Here is a 19521-nt window from a genome sequence, read left to right as displayed (position 1 = left end):
TTGAAATAATCAGAATCTTGTCAAGAATCTTGAGTCTTGACACAACATTAAATGTTGAATAAACAATTGAATGAGCGAGAAGTTTGTCGTTTCAATTTCTTGTCATTCGAACAAAATACTACAAGCCAAACGAACATATCGGCTTGACGTGCAACACTACTCCTAGTTCGCAAATATGTCCGTCAATCGGGTTCGCTATATTTTTCATGTAATCTGCATTTGAAACTGAAGATCTCTACCGAATTTCAGCTCACTAGGTTGAGATTTGTAAAAGTTAACCGCAGGAACAGAGTCATTTTTTGTAATTTTTTCAAAAAAATTGAATTTCTTTCCCTCCTAGTTCGCAAATATGTCCGTCAATCGAGTTCGCTATATTTTTCCTGTAATCTACACTTGAAACTTAAGATCCCTACCGAATTTTAGCTCATAATGTTGAGATTTGTAAAAGTTAAGGGGGGGGACAGGGTCATTTTTAGCATTTTTTTCGAAAAAATTGAATTTCTTTCCCTCCTATTTTGCAAATATGTTTGTCAATCGGGTTCGCTATATTTTTCCTGTAATCTACACTTAAAACTGAAGATCCCTACTGAATTTCAACTCACCAGGTTGAGATTTGTAGAAGTTAAGGGGGGGACAGGGTCATTTTTTGCAATTTTTTCAAAAAAATTCAATTTCTTTCCCTTCTAGTTCCCAAATATCTCCACCAATCAGGTTCGCTATATTTTTCCTGTAATCTGCACTTAAAACTGATGATCCCTACCGAATTTCAGCTCACTAGGTTGAGATTTGTAAAAGTTAAGGGGGGGGACAGCCCATTTTGCGTAGCTGGGACGGACACACGAGTGATTTCATAAGGGTTCCGTCAGTACACCTATGGTGTACGGAACCCTAAAAAAGAAAAAAGATTAAATTTATTTAAATCTTAAATAATAAATAAGAATTGGGGAAACTCAAATAACATGATACTAGAACTAACTTTGCGCGCTACGCGCGCCCATTACATCATTTCAACTTGAACAACTATTATGAAATGAAATTGTGCCCATATCATCTGTTACAACTATTGTGATAATTAAATATTTTAAAATAACCGAATTTTCTTTCCCTGTTTATTATTCCATATTTTAATATTTATTAACATAAGACTTGACAATTTAAAAAAGTGTGTTATCTTGAACTTTTCTTGAATTTATTAAATTTAACGTTTGATAAATCATAGAGCTACAGAGTTAATAAACATTACAGTATTATATTAAAAATATATATTCACGCTTGCACATATATGAAATTATAAATGCATGAAATGAAAATTAATTCAAATTCAGAATATAATTATTTTATTTAGTAAACCTATTCTTTAAAGACACGTGAAAATTCTTTGTGTAGAAAATTATTGTCTTGCTTGACAATTTTACATATATGCATAATAATTTTCATCACCATTCGTTTCTATCACAAATTCTATAACATGATAAGATGTAACATTACTTATATCAATATAAAATAAACTTAAATATTTTAAAGAAATTTAGAAGATCAGTTCAATAAATCGATTTTCATGTGGAAGCATGCGATAATACCAGTCAAGTAGTAGTGAATGTTCGAGAGCTATTCATTGCAACTTGACTGGTATTAACTCAGGTGATCGCACGTACATATTAATTTGACTGAATTCTTCAATTAATATGTCAATTAATAGTAAATAATAAGTATAATAATTATAAGTAAATAATACAATAGCATTAACAAGTAATATATTATAAGTCTTAGTTTCTCGTCTATATGCTATATCAGTCTTATCAAATTTGGCTTATTATTACTTGACTGCATTAGAGCTTGCAGCCAATCGCGGAAACGCTGATTTCTTTTATCTATTTAATTTCGATATATTTGATCGACTTGATTCATTTTTAGAATGCATTATTGAAAAAAAATTGAAGTCTCTCACATCACAAAGTATGTTTATAATGATATTAACTAAACAAAACAGTTTCATTAAGAGACCTACATATCAAAATATGAGGCGTTGATTGAAAAGAAAATAGATTGAAGTTAATGAAAAGAAACATTTGAAATTATATAATTAAAGAAAAGAATTAAGATATTTTATGATAAAAAAACAAGCATTATAAGTAATGCTAATCAAACGAAAAATGAAATTAAACAAATGAAAAACTATGTCCGTATTCAATTGGAATGTTTACATGAAATATCGAGGTCACGCAAATTTCATTTTATTCAACGAATTCCTTTTTTATTCCCTTCGTCTTAAATTGGAAGGTTCTTCCCCGGCTTGGAATATTCTTCTCATTTCTCGAAAACCGCTAAGAAGTTCTGGTAAAGTCATTATCGCATCATCAACAAGCTCAATATCACTTTCGTCGTCTGTTTGTAAAAATATTCTTGGACCTGTAAGAAAATTATGTTTTTTTTTCACCGTTATTCAAAAGTCTTGTAATATAAGGAATCTCCTTTAACAGATATTGACAAAGTAATTGATAATTACTTAAAATTAATTTATCTTAAAAAATATTAACTTATTAACAATGGTTTATAGAGTGTGCTTGCTAATTATGTTTTTTTTATTATTATTTTTTATTATTTATTTTATTTTTGTTTATTCTTTAATGTTTATTTATTTTTATTTATTTTAGTTACAGTTTACAGAGTTTACTGAATCGTATATATGAACACAAAATCTGTACAAATTTTGTTGATTGTCTAAAAAATTGTTTTTAGTCGTCTTGCACTGCATAAAAAGTCGGAAAAAGCCTAATTTTTAAATCCTATTAAATGTAATTAGTTAATAATTTTTTATAATTGACTTAGTATTAAATGTGAAATCAGGGTTGCCATGCAACCTGAAAACAATGAAATATCTCGAAAATTGTAATTATTCTTAAAATTTTTATTAACATTTATCAAAGAAATTCAATTATTTTAAACATCCTTCCTACAATTTATTGATTATAATTTAAGTATTATTAGCAATAAATTTTTAATTAAATTTCTTAAAAGAATTAAATTATTTTTAAAAATTTTAATGAAATTCTTTTTAACAATTCAATTTTTTTCAAAATAATTTTAATAAAATTTTTCCCATAAATTTAATTAATTTCAATAATTTATCAAAATTCAATTATTTTTCAAATCTACTATTTCAATAAAATTTCACAAATGAATTCACTTATTTTAAAAAGAAATATATTATTAAAATTCGCCTGAAGAATTCAATTATTTTAAAAAGCAATAAAAGTCATCGCAGAAATTAAAATATAATCGAATGTTTAAATAACAAAATATAATTATTTTTAAAAAATTTCTTAAAATTCCTCGAAAGAATATGAATTATTTAAAAATTTGTTTATAAATTCTTTTCAAGAATTCAATTATTTTCAATACAATTTTAATAAACTTTCTCAACAATATTCAAATATTTTGAAAAAATTTTAATGAAATTCTTCGAGAGAATTCAATTATTTTCAAAAACTCTGATAAAATTCTTTATACGATTTGAATTATTGTCATCACAATCTTAGTTAAATTTGTTGAAATATTTTAATTTTTTTTAAAAGTTCGTAATAAAATTCTTTAAAAAAATCAATTCTAAAAAAATTTAATAAAATTATGTAAAGAATTCAATTATTTTCAAAAAATTTAATTAAATTCTTGGCAAAATGTCAATTATTTTCAAAACCTTTTTTCAATTCAATCAAATTTTTTTACAGAGATTCAATTATTTTTAATACAATTTTAATTTAATTGCTCCAAAAATGAAACTATTGTCAAAAATTTTCTTAAAATTCGTCAAAAGAATTTTAATTATTTAAAAATTTGTTGCAAAATTCTTTATGAAAGTTCAATTTTAAAAAACATTCAATTATTCAATAAATTATTTATTTTTGTATTTAAATAATTGAATTCTCGAAGAATTTTCTATTAAAAATTTATTTAAATATGCATTTCAGTTAAAATTTTGGATAATAATTGAATATTAAACTTTCTAAATTTGAGTTAGTGACTGACTTTATGTTTTTGAATTATAGCAGATTTTATCAATACATAGTCGTTTCTACTAATTTAATAGTAAAATTTACTAATTCAAAAGCAAAATGTCAGTAACTAATTCCAATTAGTAAACAATTTTACTAATTAAAATTTAAAGAGAAAGTATTATAGCGTGAATTTTTAGAAATAATTGAATTTTTAAAAGGTTTCAAATTATAATCTTTGAAAGTTTGAATTTTTCATACTTTTAACCAAAAATTGTGTCGGTTTAATTTTTTTAAAAATTTTATTGGAACTTGTTTGAAATTATTTGGTGTTTTTATTTTCTAATATATATTTAATTTTTAATTGAAGCGTTTTGTGCAGAAACAGCATAAGTCCATAATTCGAAATTGTTCAGGAATCAATAAAAACTGTTTTTCTCGTAAATGTTAAGATTTTTTTTAATTTGGCTTTTTGCTATATATTCTACTAACCTATAAGTTAGAAAATCCAATATGATTGATTAATTATCTATTTAATATAAAATTTAAAAAAATAAATTAACATTTAGACTTATGCTGTTTCTGCACAAAATGAAATGAAAAACACAGAAAATTTATTAAATCCAGTGAAATATCAAAGTTTTATGAAATATTTAATAACATTTATTTAAAATATTAAATTTGGATAAATTTTAGTAACATTTTATAAATAATAAAATTGTTTTAAGAATAAATTTAACAAATTTTCAATTTTTTCTAATTTTAAAATAATTCTGTCACCACTGTCACTTTTTGCTTCCCATGAGTGTTTTTATTTATAATATAAACTGTTTAATATAAAGTATTAAAATACGTCAAGAATATCACAAATAAATATAAAACTTATCATGGACTTGTGCTGTTTCTGCACAAAATGATATTTTAATTATTTTTTTAAAGGGTTTAGAGTTTAGTCACTTATGTAATATTTTACCAGATTGAAAAGCTTCATTTAAAGTTAAATTTTCAATAAAAAAGTGATTTTCGAAAAAAATGAACTTATACGGATTTCTGCACAAAAAGCTTCAATTATTATAACAATTTTTAAAAATTTTTTAATTTTAAAAAGGTTTGAATTTGAATGTTTTCAAGAATTTTAATTCTTATGGAAAAATAATAATGATTAAATATTTATTTAAAAAAGAAGCAATAGAACATTTTTCTGAGTAATAATTTTTAAACTGAATGAGAATATTTTTATTAAGTCAAGGAGAAGTAAGAATTTTGTGTGAAGTTCAAGGGAAAATCAGGGAAAAGCAAAATTTAATTTTTGTTGTCAACAAATGTAGTTTTAAAAACCTGGAAAAATTCCATTTTTTAACCTGGAAAACCTGGAAAAGTCACGGAATTTGAAATGAGCAAAAGCTTGGCAACCCTGGAAATTGTTTGGTCTTAAAGATTATTAAAAAAAAAAAAAAACAATAACAATTTTTTTTTTCTTAAAGATTATTATTTATTATTACAGTGCCGCTCAATAACTTTTGCCCACCCTACAGCGATTAACCAGTTTACAAAAAGTTTTGTATTTTGTTTATTATTAAAGTTAAAAAGTTCAAAAAGGTCTTTCTAAAATTTACCTTGATTACAAATTCTTCCGGTCACAGATACATGTTGCCCTTTCTCGAAATTTGATACTCCTCTGAAGGACGCGATGCGTACCTCCAATTTATGGGAACCGTTTGTTATGGATCCACATCCATACGTTCCAAATTGCTGTCCTACTCCAATCCTTTGCTTCACAAAATTAGTCTTGAGAAATGCAATCACTCCTATTAAATACAAAAGTAATTATGTCAGAAATAATATATATATATATAGTACCGCTCAATAACTTTTGCCCACCCTTCAGCGATAAAACATTACAAAAAGTTTTGTACTTTGTTTATTATTAAAGTTCAAAAGTTTAAAAAGGTTTCCTCTTAAAGCTCTTTTCCTAAGCTTTAATATTATAAAAAAACAGAAATTAAAAAAATAGATTTGTTAATGTTTAAAAAATGTTATTGCAATATAAAATATTTTAATTTTTTTTGTTTTTTTAAAAGTGGTGCAGTTTTTTAGAAAATCATCGCATGTAAATCGCAGTTATATATAATAGTATAGTAAGCAGCAAGTGTATAAAAAAATATACAATATTTTTTTTAGAAAAAATTTTTTTAACGTATTTTTAAAAAAAAATTTCTTGCATTCCTTATATTTTTAAATATTAATTGTAGAAATTTGCAACTCTTACTTACGACAACAAAAATATAAATTTATTATCGTATATATGTAATTATTTTCAACTAATAAATTATTTAAATAACTTTTGATAATATAATTAATTTTATTGTTTGTAAACTGATCAAAAGTTATTTAAACAATTTCTGAGTTGAAAATAATTAAATAAAAATGATTAAAAATTTATTTCTTTGTTGTGGTAAGTAAAAGTTGCAAATTTCTACGATTAATACTTAAAAATATAAAAAATGCAAAAAATTTGTTTTCAAAAAATACGTTAAAAAAATTTTCTATATTTTTTTTGATTCTACATGTAAAAATAAACAATTTATGTTCTTAAAAAAGTTTTTTTTTTAAGAGGAGACCATTTTGAACTTTCTAACTTTAATAATAAACAAAATTCAAAACTTTTTGTAAAATTTTTAATCGCTGTAGGGTGGGCAAAAGATTTTTAAGCGGCACTGTATATATATATTATTATTACTTTAATTTGAGAAAAAAATATAAATTATTATCGTAAAACAGAATTATTGAACATTATTAATCACTAAATTTAGTACTGTAATATTTGTAATTGAAGATAAAACTAAATAATAAAAAATTTATTCGATAACTAATTAATAGGTAAGAAATGTCACATTTAATAAAATTATTCGTAAAATGTATTTACTAATAGTTTTTGTTGAATCGAAATGAATGACATTCGGCAAATCCACTATTTCAAAATCCTGATTCTCAATAGCTACCAAATGCTGTCCTAAGGAGTTGATAATTGTACTGGAAAATAATTGTAGTTCAAAAGGAACATTTCCCTTATTAAACTCAACTCTTGAAGGCACTCTTGCCCAAGCCCCATCGATATGCAATATCTACAAAATGAATAAAGTTAATAAAATGGAAAATTATTTTTAATACGTGGGTAATTAAAAGAATAAAATAAAAACGTCACAAACAGAAACGACTTGAATAATATACCTCATGTAGAACAATATGATCTTCCAAAGCATTAATGTCTGTAGGCCCCCAAACGACGCATTGAATATATTTTCCATTTTGGTTTGACAGATAGAATTTCAATAATTCAGTGGCACCTGTCGCTTTTCTAGGAATGATATTCTCAACAGAACCAATAATTTCTCTGAAATTTAAAAAATATGAAAAAAATATAAGACTTAATGTCATAAAAGTATTTAGTTTAATTTGTATAAACGTATATATTATAAAAATCTGTGTAAAAATAAAATTTAAATTTGTAATTAATTAAAGTAATTCAATTGCAATTAAAATATATTGTGTAAAATCAATACTTAGTCCAAAAAAATAAAGTTTTGAGTTAGGAAACTTTTCAACAGTCAAAAATTTTGCATAACATCAAAAATAAATTTTCTAAAATTTTAGAAACTTAATTGATCTTTTTATTTTAAAAATGCGTTGTAATTTCAAATTTTTATCATAAAAGTGTTTTATATAACAAATAATAACTTGTCGAAAAATAAAATGCTTTAATTTTAAATGATTTTTAATATAAAAATTTTAATGTATACTGGAATTTAAGAATAAATCGATTAGTTTTACGTAACGTACACTGTTCTATCCCAAAATTGGATTTCTTCTATTTCTTCGGACGAGGTAAACGAGACAGCCATGTTACAAAAAATTTTAAGAATCTGCAAGAGAATGTTGAAAATATTTTTTATTCACATGTAGAACATTTTCTAAACAAATAAAAAATAAATGTATAAACAATTTCACAAAACAACTAAAAAAATATTAATTCAATTTTTTAAAATAACATAATGTTTTCAATTTTTATATTAAACGAAAATAAAAAGTAAAATATTAATAAAAGTTAAATTATTATATTATACAATGTAATTAAATATCCCTGCATATCTGAATTAGTAGAATTCTACCAAGAAACAGTAAAATTTTACTAATTTTTAGTACTTTTCATGGAAGACTTTTCCCCTTTTCAATTAGTAGAATATTACCAATCTTTAGTAATATTTTACTAATGTTTTAGTAGAATTCTACTAATCAATTAGTAAAATCTACTAATAATTAATAAAATTTCACTATTTATTAGTAAAATTATTACTAAATCATTTGATGGAAGACTTTTCGTCATTTCATTAGTAACTTTCTACTAATTCAGATTTAGAGAGCAATAATTGAGTCAAGAAAACTGAATTTATAAATAATTTAGTTTCCAGTAATAGCATTTACAAAAATTAAATATTGCTTCAGACGAGGTAAATGAGACAGCCATGTTACAAAAAATATTAGAATCTGCAAAAGAATGTTAAAAATATTTTTTATTCACATGTAGAACATTTTTTAAACAAATAAGAAATAAATAAAAAATAAATATATAAACAAAACCACAAAACAACTGAAAAAATATTATTTAAATTTTAAAAATGACATAATGTTATCAATTTATTATTATTAATAATTTATTTATTTAATTATATTATTATTATTATTATTTTATTATTTATTTATTTATTTATTTATTTAATTTATTTAATTTATTTATTTTTATTTATTTTTATTTATTTTTTTATTTATCAATTTATCAATTTTTAAACGAGAATAAAAAATAAAATATTAATAAATGTTAAATTATTATTATATTATACAGTGTAATCAAATATATCCCTGCAATAATTAACACAAGAAAACTGCATTTTATGGAGTTAATTTACTCCATTTTTAAATAATTTAGCTTCCAGTAATAGCATTTAAAAAAATTAAATATTGTAAATTTTTTAATATTGAATTGAAGTAAATAATTTATAAAAATTATGAAATAATTAAATTTAACGTTACTAATATATGATCAGTTTCGAAAAATAATTATCGTATAAAATCTCTGTAAATTAATTTATTTTTAAAAAAATATAATTGAATGTTTGAAACCAGTAAATATAAAGACCATCTAGTTTGAAATTTATTCAATTAAAAAATCCTAAAACCTCAAAAAATTCTAGAATTAACAATCATTTCATTTGTATCACTATATACAACCAAATTTAATTATAATTCTAGTTAAGAATTATTAGTCTATAAGAAACCTTTTTCTAATAGTTAAAGAATAAAAATAATTTAAATAATTACATAATATGTTTTTCTTAAATTTTATTTTTTTATAAAACAAAAAAAGAAAAATTAGATATATTATAAAATATTTGGTTTTAATAATTTTGTATAAAATTTAAACGATAACTAAAAATTATTCATACATTTTGTAATATTTTAAGAGATTATTCATACAATTTAGTTATATTTCAAGAGAAAAAGAGATCAAGTTATTTGTGATATCCAACAGGGAAAATGTCGATATGTACACATCAGTGTATATAACATGAGTAGAGGTGAAAAAGGTTGAAAATGAGCATCAGAACTGTAAACATAATTCATGGATGACCCCTTCCATTATTAGAATATACATTTTAACACAATTTTTATCAAAATAATAATCAGAATTTGTAAAATAGATGTTTTCAAAATATGGAATATTTATGAACAATTTTGAAAATTAAGTACTTCTAGTATAAGTATATCGAAAATGAAAACTTGAATTTATATAAAAAATCAGAGGACAATCTATAAAATCTGTATAAAAATAATTCCAACAAAATATAATTATTTGTAATATTAATATATCAAGTTATTGTCTATTTAATATTTATTAGAAAAACTGTATCTTTATAGAAATTATATATGCAAAAATCTAGCCGTGAATTAATCATTGCGACTAAGGCACATATATATCAGTATATCAGTTACATATATATATATATATATGCATGTGTGTTGAGTTACATGTATAGATATGAAAATTAACGTATAAATTTATTAAATAGTTGTATATTTTTTAAATAAATTAGAAATATATACCATTGACAAACATTATAGATTCTAATTTTTAATATTTTAAACCTCTAGTTATTTAAAATAGCCAATTATAAAAATATAATTCAAAGTTTTTCAAGATACGTAAAATACTAATATAACGTTAAATAATTATAGTTTATAATTAAATAAAACATTAATAATTATTATCATGCGTATTTAAATGAAATTGTTTATAGTTATATACCAAATTGTTTACTCACCTTACGATGTAAGTCGATTACAAAATTTTTGTCTAGAGAAATGCACATGCGGTTCACACAATCAGATTCTTCTCACTATACTGTCAAGGTACACTACACAAGTCCTTATATTATGAATAATAAAGATCGCTAGATGCTGGTAGTAATGGATAACTTTAGAGGTTTTCCACCAGATGTCAGGTCATGCTACATACACTCAGTGTTGGGCAAGTAAAATACATCAAGTAAATTAGACTGTTTCATTTGTGACGTCACAGTAGATTCGAGATATGAAGTCAAAATAATGGAGAGACAATAATGTAGGCAACACAATGCTGTTCCTAGGTTGTGTCAAAAACAACTATACTGTACTGTAGTGCAAAATTAAAAAAAACTGCCACCCTACAAGAAAAAACATGAAGGCATGAGCAATATCGAATATTGAAGTTATCAGTTTGCAATAAGAAACTCGAATTGCGATTAGCAATCTCGAGAAGCGATAAATCGAGAGCAAAGACATATACATGGAATTTAATTCATGTTGAATTGATGGCACCAACTTTTATTTTTGAGCATAAAAGATAGTACAGAAATAAAAAAGTAATTAATTTTAATATATTCCATAGTAATTTAACTACACGATATTAGTATACCTGAATTCTACAAATTACTGTTTTAATTAAATATGTTAATTTAAATTTATATTTTTTAATTAAAGCGTTAAAAAGTTGTATTTCTAATAGTTTTTTCAACATTTATTTTTGAAGTACGGTAAATGAGGAAGCACCCAAACAAATTGAAATATTAATTAATTTAAAATTTCAAAGAAAATTGACTGGGAGAATTTTCGGACGAGAAAAACCTCAATTAAATTAAAAATATTATTCTTTGCAACGTTTAACATTGTCCTGAGACGTTTGACAAATCATAGAGCTAAAGAGTTAATAAACATTAGAGTATTATATTTGAAATATATATTCACGCTTGCACATATATGAAATTATAAATGCATAAAATGAAAATTAATTCAAAAATCAGAATATAATTATTTTATTTAGTAAACCTATTCTATAAACAAATGTGTAAATTCTTTGTGTAGAAAATAATTGTCTTGTTTGACAATTTTACATATATGCATAATAATTTTCATCACCATTCGTTTCTATCACAAATTCTATAACATGATAAGATGTAACATTACTTATATCAATATAAAATAAACTTAAATATTTTAGAGAAATTTAGAAGATCAGTTCAATAAATCGACTTTCATGTGGAAGCATGCGATAATACCAGTCAAGTAGTAGTGAATGTTCGAGAGCTATTCATTGCAACTTGACTGGTATTAACTCAGGTGATCGTACGTACATATTAATTTGACTGAATTCTTCAATTAATATGTCAATTAATAGTAAATAATAAGTATAATAATTATAAGTAAATAATACAATAGCATTAACAAGTAATATATTATAAGTCTTAGTTTCTCGTCTATATGCTATATCAGTCTTATCAAATTTGGCTTATTATTACTTGACTGCATTAGAGCTTGCAGCCAATCGCGGAAACGCTGATTTCTTTTATCTATTTAATTTCGATAAATTTGATCGAATTTGATTCATTTTTAGAATGCATTATTGAAAAAAAATTAAAGTTTCTCACATCACAAAGTATGTTTATAATGATAATAACTAAACAAAACAGTTTCATTAAGAGACCTATATATCAAAATATGAGGCGTTGAATGAAAAGAAAATAGATTGAAGTTAATGAAAAGAAACATTTGAAATTACATAATTAAAGAAAAGAATTAAGATATTTCATGATAAAAAAAACAAGCATTATAAGTAATGCTAATCAAACGAAAAATGAAATTAAACAAATGAAAAACTATGTTCGTATTCAATTGGAATATTTACATGAAATATCGAGGTCACGCAAATTTCATTTTATTTAATGAATTCCTTTTTTTATTCCCTTCGTCTTGAATTGGAAGGTTCTTCCCCTGCTTGTAATATTCTTTTCATTTCCCGAAAACCGCAAAGAAGTTCTGATAAAGTCATCATCGCATCATCAACAACGTCAATATCACTTTCGTCGTTTGTTTGTAAATGTATTCTTGGACCTGTAAAAAAAATTAAGTTAAGGTCTTGCAATATAAGGAACCTCTTTTTACAGATATTAACAAAATAATTGATAATTACTTAAAATTAATTTATCTTAAAAAATATTAATTTATTAACAGTGGTTTATAGAGTGTACTTCCTAATTATATTTTTCTTTTATTATTATTTATTATTTTTATAATAAATGTAAATGTTTTTTGGATTATTTAAATTTAGTATGTTTTTGTTTTAAATATAATCCACTTATTTATTTCTCTTTTTTACAAATACATTAGCTGTCGCCCGACAACGTTGGGCCACTTCATATGAGAATTTGAAGGAGATTAATTCCTTTAATTTAAAAAAATATATATGTTACAAAAATTTTTCATTTTTTTCAAAAGATCATTTTTTAGCGCGAAAATTAATTGTGTATTATGATTAAAGCATGGTTGCCGCATAATGTATTTACAACGATACATTCTACTTGGCAAACACGTGCGGTTAAATGTATTCGTGCCAAGCAGAATGTATCGTTGTAAGTACATTATGCAGCAACCATGCTTTAAGCATAATACACAATTAATTTTCTCGCTAAAAATGCGTTTTTGAAAATAATAAAATTTTTTGTAAATTATATATTTTTTAAATAGAAAAAAATCCACTTCGAATTCTCGTCTAAAGAGGCCCAACGTTGTCGGGCGAAAGCTAATGTATTTTTAAAAAAGAGAAATAAATAAGTGGATTATATTTAAAACAAAAACATTATATACTAAATTTATTACTTTTAATTATTTATTTATTATTTAATGTTTATTTATTTTATTTACAGTTTACGGAGTTTACTAAATCGTACATATGAACACAAAGTCTATATAAATTTTTTTGATTGTCTAAAAAATTGATTTTAATCGTCTTGCACTGTATAAAAAGGCGGAAAAAACTTAATTTTTAAATCCTAATAAATGTAATTAGTTAATAATGTTTTATAATTGACTTAGTATTAAATGTGAAATTGTTTGGTCTTAAACTTTTGCCCACCCTGCAGCGATTATCCATTTTACAAAAAGTTTTGTATTTTGTTTATTATTAAAGTTAAAAAGTTCAAAAAGGTCTTTCGAAAATTTACCTTGATTACAAATTCTTCCGGTCACAGATACATGTTGCCCTTTCTCGAAATTTGATACTCCTCTGAAGGACGCGATGCGTACCTCCAATTTATGGGAGCCGTTTGTTATGGATCCACATCCATACGTTCCAACTTGCTGTCCTACTCCAATCCTTTGCTCCACAAAATTAGTCTTGAGAAATGCAATCACTCCTATTAAATACAAAAGTAATTATGTCAGAAATAATATATATATATATATATATATATATATATATATATATATATATATATTATAGCAATATAGCAATAACTTTTGCCCACCCTTCAACGATAAAACACATTACAAAAAGTTTTGTATTTTGTTTGGTATTAAAGTTCAAAAGTTTAAAAAGGTCTCCCCTTAAAGCTCTTTTTCTAAGCTTTAACACTATAAAAACAGAAATTAAAAAAATAAATTTGTTAATGTTTAAAAAAATGTTATTGCAACATAAAATTTTTCAATTTTCTTTGATTTCTTTAAAGTGGTACAGTTTTTTTAGAAAATCATTGCATGTGAATCGCATTTATATTAGTTGAAGGATAGATTTAATACCTTTAAAACACATTTTTTAAAAAAAAATTTACGATAATTTTTAAGAATAATATGATCATTTGTTTAAAATAATAGCAATTTTTTTAATTGTTGATAACTCAAAAACAGTTTGTTTAAAAAAAAATTTTTTAAGAGCATAAATTGTTCATTTTTACATATAGAATCAGAAAATTTCTACGATTAATACTTAAAAATATAAAAAATGCAAAAAAAAAAAATTTTTTAAATACGTTAAAAAAATTATTTTCCAAAAAAAATTTTGTTCATTTTTTTCTGATTCTACATGTAAAAATGAAAAATTTATGTTTTCAAAAAATTTTTTTTAAATGAACCGTTTTTGAGTTATCAACAATTGAAAAAAAGCTAATCTTTTAAACAAATAATCATATTATTCTTAAAAAGTATAGTAAATTTTTTTTTAAAAATCACTTTAAAAAAACAAAGAAAATTGATAAATTTAATGTTGCAATAATATTTTTTCAACATTAACAAATTTATTTTTTTTAACTTTTAATTTTTTTAATTAATCGCTGTAGTGTGGGCAAAAGATTTTTAAGCGGCACTGTATATATATATATATATATATATATATATATATATATATATATATATATATATTATTATTATTACTTTAATTTGAGAAAAAAATATAAATTATTATCGTAAAACAGAATTATTGAACATTATTAATCACAGAATTCAGTACTGTAATATTTGTAATTGCAGATAAAACTAAATAAGAAAAAATGTATTTGGTAACTAATTAATAGGTAATAAATAATGTCACATTTAATAAAATTATTCGTAAATTGTATTTACTAATGGTTTTTGTTGAATCGAAATGAATGACATTCGGCAAATCCACTATTTCAATATCCTCATTCTCAATAACTACCAAATGCTGTCCCAAGGAGTTGATAATTGTACTGGAAAATAATTGTAGTTCAAACGGAACATTTCCCTTATTAAACTCAACTTTTGAAGGTACTCTTGCCCAAGCCCCATCGATATGCAATATCTACAAAATGAATAAATTTCATAAATTGGTCAATTATTTTTAATACGTGGGTAATTAAAAAAAGAATAGAAAACTTCACAAACAGTAACGACTTTAAAAATATACCTCATGTAGAACAATATGCTCTTCCAAAGCATTAATGTCTGCAGGCCCCCAAACGACGCATTGAATAGATTTTCCATTTTGGTTTGACAAATAGAATTTCAATAATTCGGAGGCACCTGCTGCTTTTCTAGGAATGATCTTCTCAACAAAACCAATAATTTCTCTGAAATTTAAAAAATATTATAAAAAAATATAAGACAATACAATTTATTCAAATGACTTGAATACTAAATGTCCTAAAAGTTTATTCACTTTAATTTGTATAGACGTAGGTATTATAAATATCTATGTAAAAATAAAATTTAAATTAGTAATAAATTAAAGTAATTAAATTAAATTTAAAAAGTATTGTATAAAATCAATACTTAATCCAAAAAAAAAAGTTTTGAGTTAGAAAAATTTTCAACTGTCAAAGAATTTTCATATCATCATAAATAAATTTTCTTAAATTTCAGAAACTTAATTGATCTTTTAAGTTTAATACATTGTAATTTCAAATTTTTATCACAAAAGTGTTTTATATAATAAATAATAACTTGTCGAAAATATGCATTAAAAAAATGCATTAAAAAATGCATTAAAAATGCATTAATTTTAAATGATTTTTAAAATAAAAATTTAAATGTATAATGGAATTTAAAAATAAATCCATTAGTTTTACGTAACGTACACTGTTCTATCCCAAAATTGGATTTCTTCTATTGCTTCAGACGAGGTAAATGAGACAGCCATGTTACAAAAAATATTAGAATCTGCAAAAGAATGTTAAAAATATTTTTTATTCACATGTAGAACATTTTTTAAACAAATAAGAAATAAATAAAAAATAAATATATAAACAAAACCACAAAACAACTGAAAAAATATTATTTAAATTTTAAAAATGACATAATGTTATCAATTTATTATTATTAATAATTTATTTATTTAATTATATTATTATTATTATTATTATTTTATTATTTATTTATTTATTTATTTATTTAATTTATTTAATTTATTTATTTTTATTTATTTTTATTTATTTTTTTATTTATCAATTTATCAATTTTTAAACGAGAATAAAAAATAAAATATTAATAAATGTTAAATTATTATTATATTATACAGTGTAATCAAATATATCCCTGCAATAATTAACACAAGAAAACTGCATTTTATGGAGTTAATTTACTCCATTTTTAAATAATTTAGCTTCCAGTAATAGCATTTAAAAAAATTAAATATTGTAAATTTTTTAATATTGAATTGAAGTAAATAATTTATAAAAATTATGAAATAATTAAATTTAACGTTACTAATATATGATCAGTTTCGAAAAATAATTATCGTATAAAATCTCTGTAAATTAATTTATTTTTAAAAAAATATAATTGAATGTTTGAAACCAGTAAATATAAAGACCATCTAGTTTGAAATTTATTCAATTAAAAAATCCTAAAACCTCAAAAAATTCTAGAATTAACAATCATTTCATTTGTATCACTATATACAACCAAATTTAATTATAATTCTAGTTAAGAATTATTAGTCTATAAGAAACCTTTTTCTAATAGTTAAAGAATAAAAATAATTTAAATAATTACATAATATGTTTTTCTTAAATTTTATTTTTTTATAAAACAAAAAAAGAAAAATTAGATATATTATAAAATATTTGGTTTTAATAATTTTGTATAAAATTTAAACGATAACTAAAAATTATTCATACATTTTGTAATATTTTAAGAGATTATTCATACAATTTAGTTATATTTCAAGAGAAAAAGAGATCAAGTTATTTGTGATATCCAACAGGGAAAATGTCGATATGTACACATCAGTGTATATAACATGAGTAGAGGTGAAAAAGGTTGAAAATGAGCATCAGAACTGTAAACATAATTCATGGATGACCCCTTCCATTATTAAAATATACATTTTAACACAATTTTTATCAAAATAATAATCAGAATTTGTAAAATAGATGTTTTCAAAATATGGAATATTTATGAACAATTTTGAAAATTAAGTACTTCTAGTATAAGTATATCGAAAATGAAAACTTGAATTTATATAAAAAATCAGAGGACAATCTATAAAATCTGTATAAAAATAATTCCAACAAAATATAATTATTTGTAATATTAATATATCAAGTTATTGTCTATTTAATATTTATTAGAAAAACTGTATCTTTATAGAAATTATATATGCAAAAATCTAGCCGTGAATTAATCATTGCGACTAAGGCACATATATATCAGTATATCAGTTACATATATATATATATATATGCATGTGTGTTGAGTTACATGTATAGATATGAAAATTAACGTATAAATTTATTAAATAGTTGTATATTTTTTAAATAAATTAGAAATATATACCATTGACAAACATTATAGATTCTAATTTTTAATATTTTAAACCTCTAGTTATTTAAAATAGCCAATTATAAAAATATAATTCAAAGTTTTTCAAGATACGTAAAATACTAATATAACGTTAAATAATTATAGTTTATAATTAAATAAAACATTAATAATTATTATCATGCGTATTTAAATGAAATTGTTTATAGTTATATACCAAATTGTTTACTCACCTTACGATGTAAGTCGATTACAAAATTTTTGTCTAGAGAAATGCACATGCGGTTCACACAATCAGATTCTTCTCACTATACTGTCAAGGTACACTACACAAGTCCTTATATTATGAATAATAAAGATCGCTAGATGCTGGTAGTAATGGATAACTTTAGAGGTTTTCCACCAGATGTCAGGTCATGCTACATACACTCAGTGTTGGGCAAGTAAAATACATCAAGTAAATTAGACTGTTTCATTTGTGACGTCACAGTAGATTCGAGATATGAAGTCAAAATAATGGAGAGACAATAATGTAGGCAACACAATGCTGTTCCTAGGTTGTGTCAAAAACAACTATACTGTACTGTAGTGCAAAATTAAAAAAAACTGCCACCCTACAAGAAAAAACATGAAGGCATGAGCAATATCGAATATTGAAATTATCAGTTTGCAATAAGAAACTCGAATTGCGATTAGCAACCTCGAGAAGCGATAAATCGAAAGCAAAGACATATACATGGAACTTTTATTTTTGAGCATAAAAGATAGTCCAGAAATGAAAAAGTAATTAATTTTAATATATTCCATAGTAATTTAACCGCATGATATTCTATACCTGAATTCTACAAATTACTGTTTTAAGGGGACATTCCAGTTCAAATTGTAAAAAAAATTGATTTTTTATTTTTTTTATTTTTGGATTTCTTATAGTGTCAAGAATACTCTCCAAAAATTTTATTGCAAAATTCGAAGTAAAACAAAAGTTATGCATATTAACTTATTCTTCGGCATGTCAAAGATGCTTTTATATGCGGATAAGCAGAACCCAATCGAATGATTTCAATGATTTCTTATTTGCATTTTGTAAAATGACAAACAAAAATGTATTTGGTATTGCTGATCATAAATTAGATATCAAATTTTAGAAATTCAAAATGGCGGTTCCAATATGGCGGAAGAGAAAATTAAAAATCAAGTGTATTTGCGTCAAAATAGTTGCTCGGGAGTTTTTAGGGTCGCTGATTACGAATATGATATTAGATTTTTAGAATTCAAAATGGCAGATCCAATATGGCGGCCAATTTTTTTAAAAAATAATCGGATTTGCTTAAAAATCGTTACTTGGGGGTTTTCGTGGTTATTGATTACGAATCTGACATCAGTTTTTAAAAATTCAAAATGGTGGATCCAGTATGGCGGGCAATTTTTTAAAATTAATCAATTTTGAATTTCAAATATCTATTATCATACTCGTAATCTACTACTCCAAAAACCCCCGAGTAACGATTTTCAAGCAAATTCGGTGATTTAAAAAAAAATTGTTGGCCATATTAGATTTTCTATTTTGAATTTGAAAAATCTAATAACATATTCGTAATCAGCGACCCCAAAAACACCCGAGTAACGATTTTCAAGCCAATCCGATGATTTTTTTTAGAAAATTGTCCAAACTTAGCAATCAAAACTTTAAGTGCGTTTATCTCAAAATGTCTTTTATTGATCTGTTAAGGGGAGGTTCCCATTGCGGGAGTCAAAAAAATTGATTTCTTTTTTATTGTATTTTTTAAAGCTATATATATGTAGAATATGTGTGTATAGTGATTTTTTGATCCGAAGAATATTTTCGTTTTAATGGAGTCTTGAACTCATCGCCGTCCCGAGCACTGAG

General features: G+C 23.3%; 2 protein-coding genes across 3 annotated transcripts; both read right to left on the bottom strand.

Annotated features, from left to right (window-relative positions):
- Positions 1 to 1177: 1177 nt before the first annotated feature.
- Positions 1178 to 10800, bottom strand: LOC122501824. Of its 2 annotated transcripts, XM_043611587.1 has the most exons (7): positions 10370 to 10441; positions 8488 to 8537; positions 7833 to 7864; positions 7224 to 7386; positions 6919 to 7117; positions 5609 to 5800; positions 1178 to 2409 (listed from the first exon to the last, which is right to left on the bottom strand). In XM_043611587.1, exons 2-7 carry the CDS (start codon positions 8515 to 8517, stop codon positions 2255 to 2257), a joined length of 771 nt encoding a protein of 256 aa, XP_043467522.1. In that variant the 5' UTR covers positions 8518 to 8537; positions 10370 to 10441; the 3' UTR covers positions 1178 to 2254. The 2 variants fall into 2 exon arrangements, with proteins under 2 accessions (XP_043467522.1, XP_043467521.1); XM_043611586.1 differs by lacking the exon at positions 8488 to 8537 and having other exon boundaries at positions 1181 to 2409; positions 7833 to 7915; positions 10370 to 10800.
- A 681-nt stretch (positions 10801 to 11481) lies between these two features.
- LOC122501825 lies at positions 11482 to 18839 on the bottom strand. Its single transcript, XM_043611588.1, has 6 exons — positions 17867 to 18839; positions 15950 to 16031; positions 15280 to 15442; positions 14976 to 15174; positions 13583 to 13774; positions 11482 to 12473 (listed from the first exon to the last, which is right to left on the bottom strand). The coding sequence occupies exons 2-6, from the start codon at positions 16009 to 16011 to the stop codon at positions 12319 to 12321; spliced, it is 771 nt and encodes a 256-aa protein (XP_043467523.1). The 5' UTR covers positions 16012 to 16031; positions 17867 to 18839; the 3' UTR covers positions 11482 to 12318.
- Positions 18840 to 19521: the final 682 nt, after the last annotated feature.

Source organism: Leptopilina heterotoma, unplaced genomic scaffold (assembly GCF_015476425.1).
Source record: "Leptopilina heterotoma isolate Lh14 unplaced genomic scaffold, ASM1547642v1 Lhet_217, whole genome shotgun sequence".
Taxonomy (NCBI): domain Eukaryota; kingdom Metazoa; phylum Arthropoda; class Insecta; order Hymenoptera; family Figitidae; genus Leptopilina; species Leptopilina heterotoma.
Note: the sequence above shows the minus strand (reverse complement) of the source record. Positions and strands in the feature narration are given on the sequence as shown.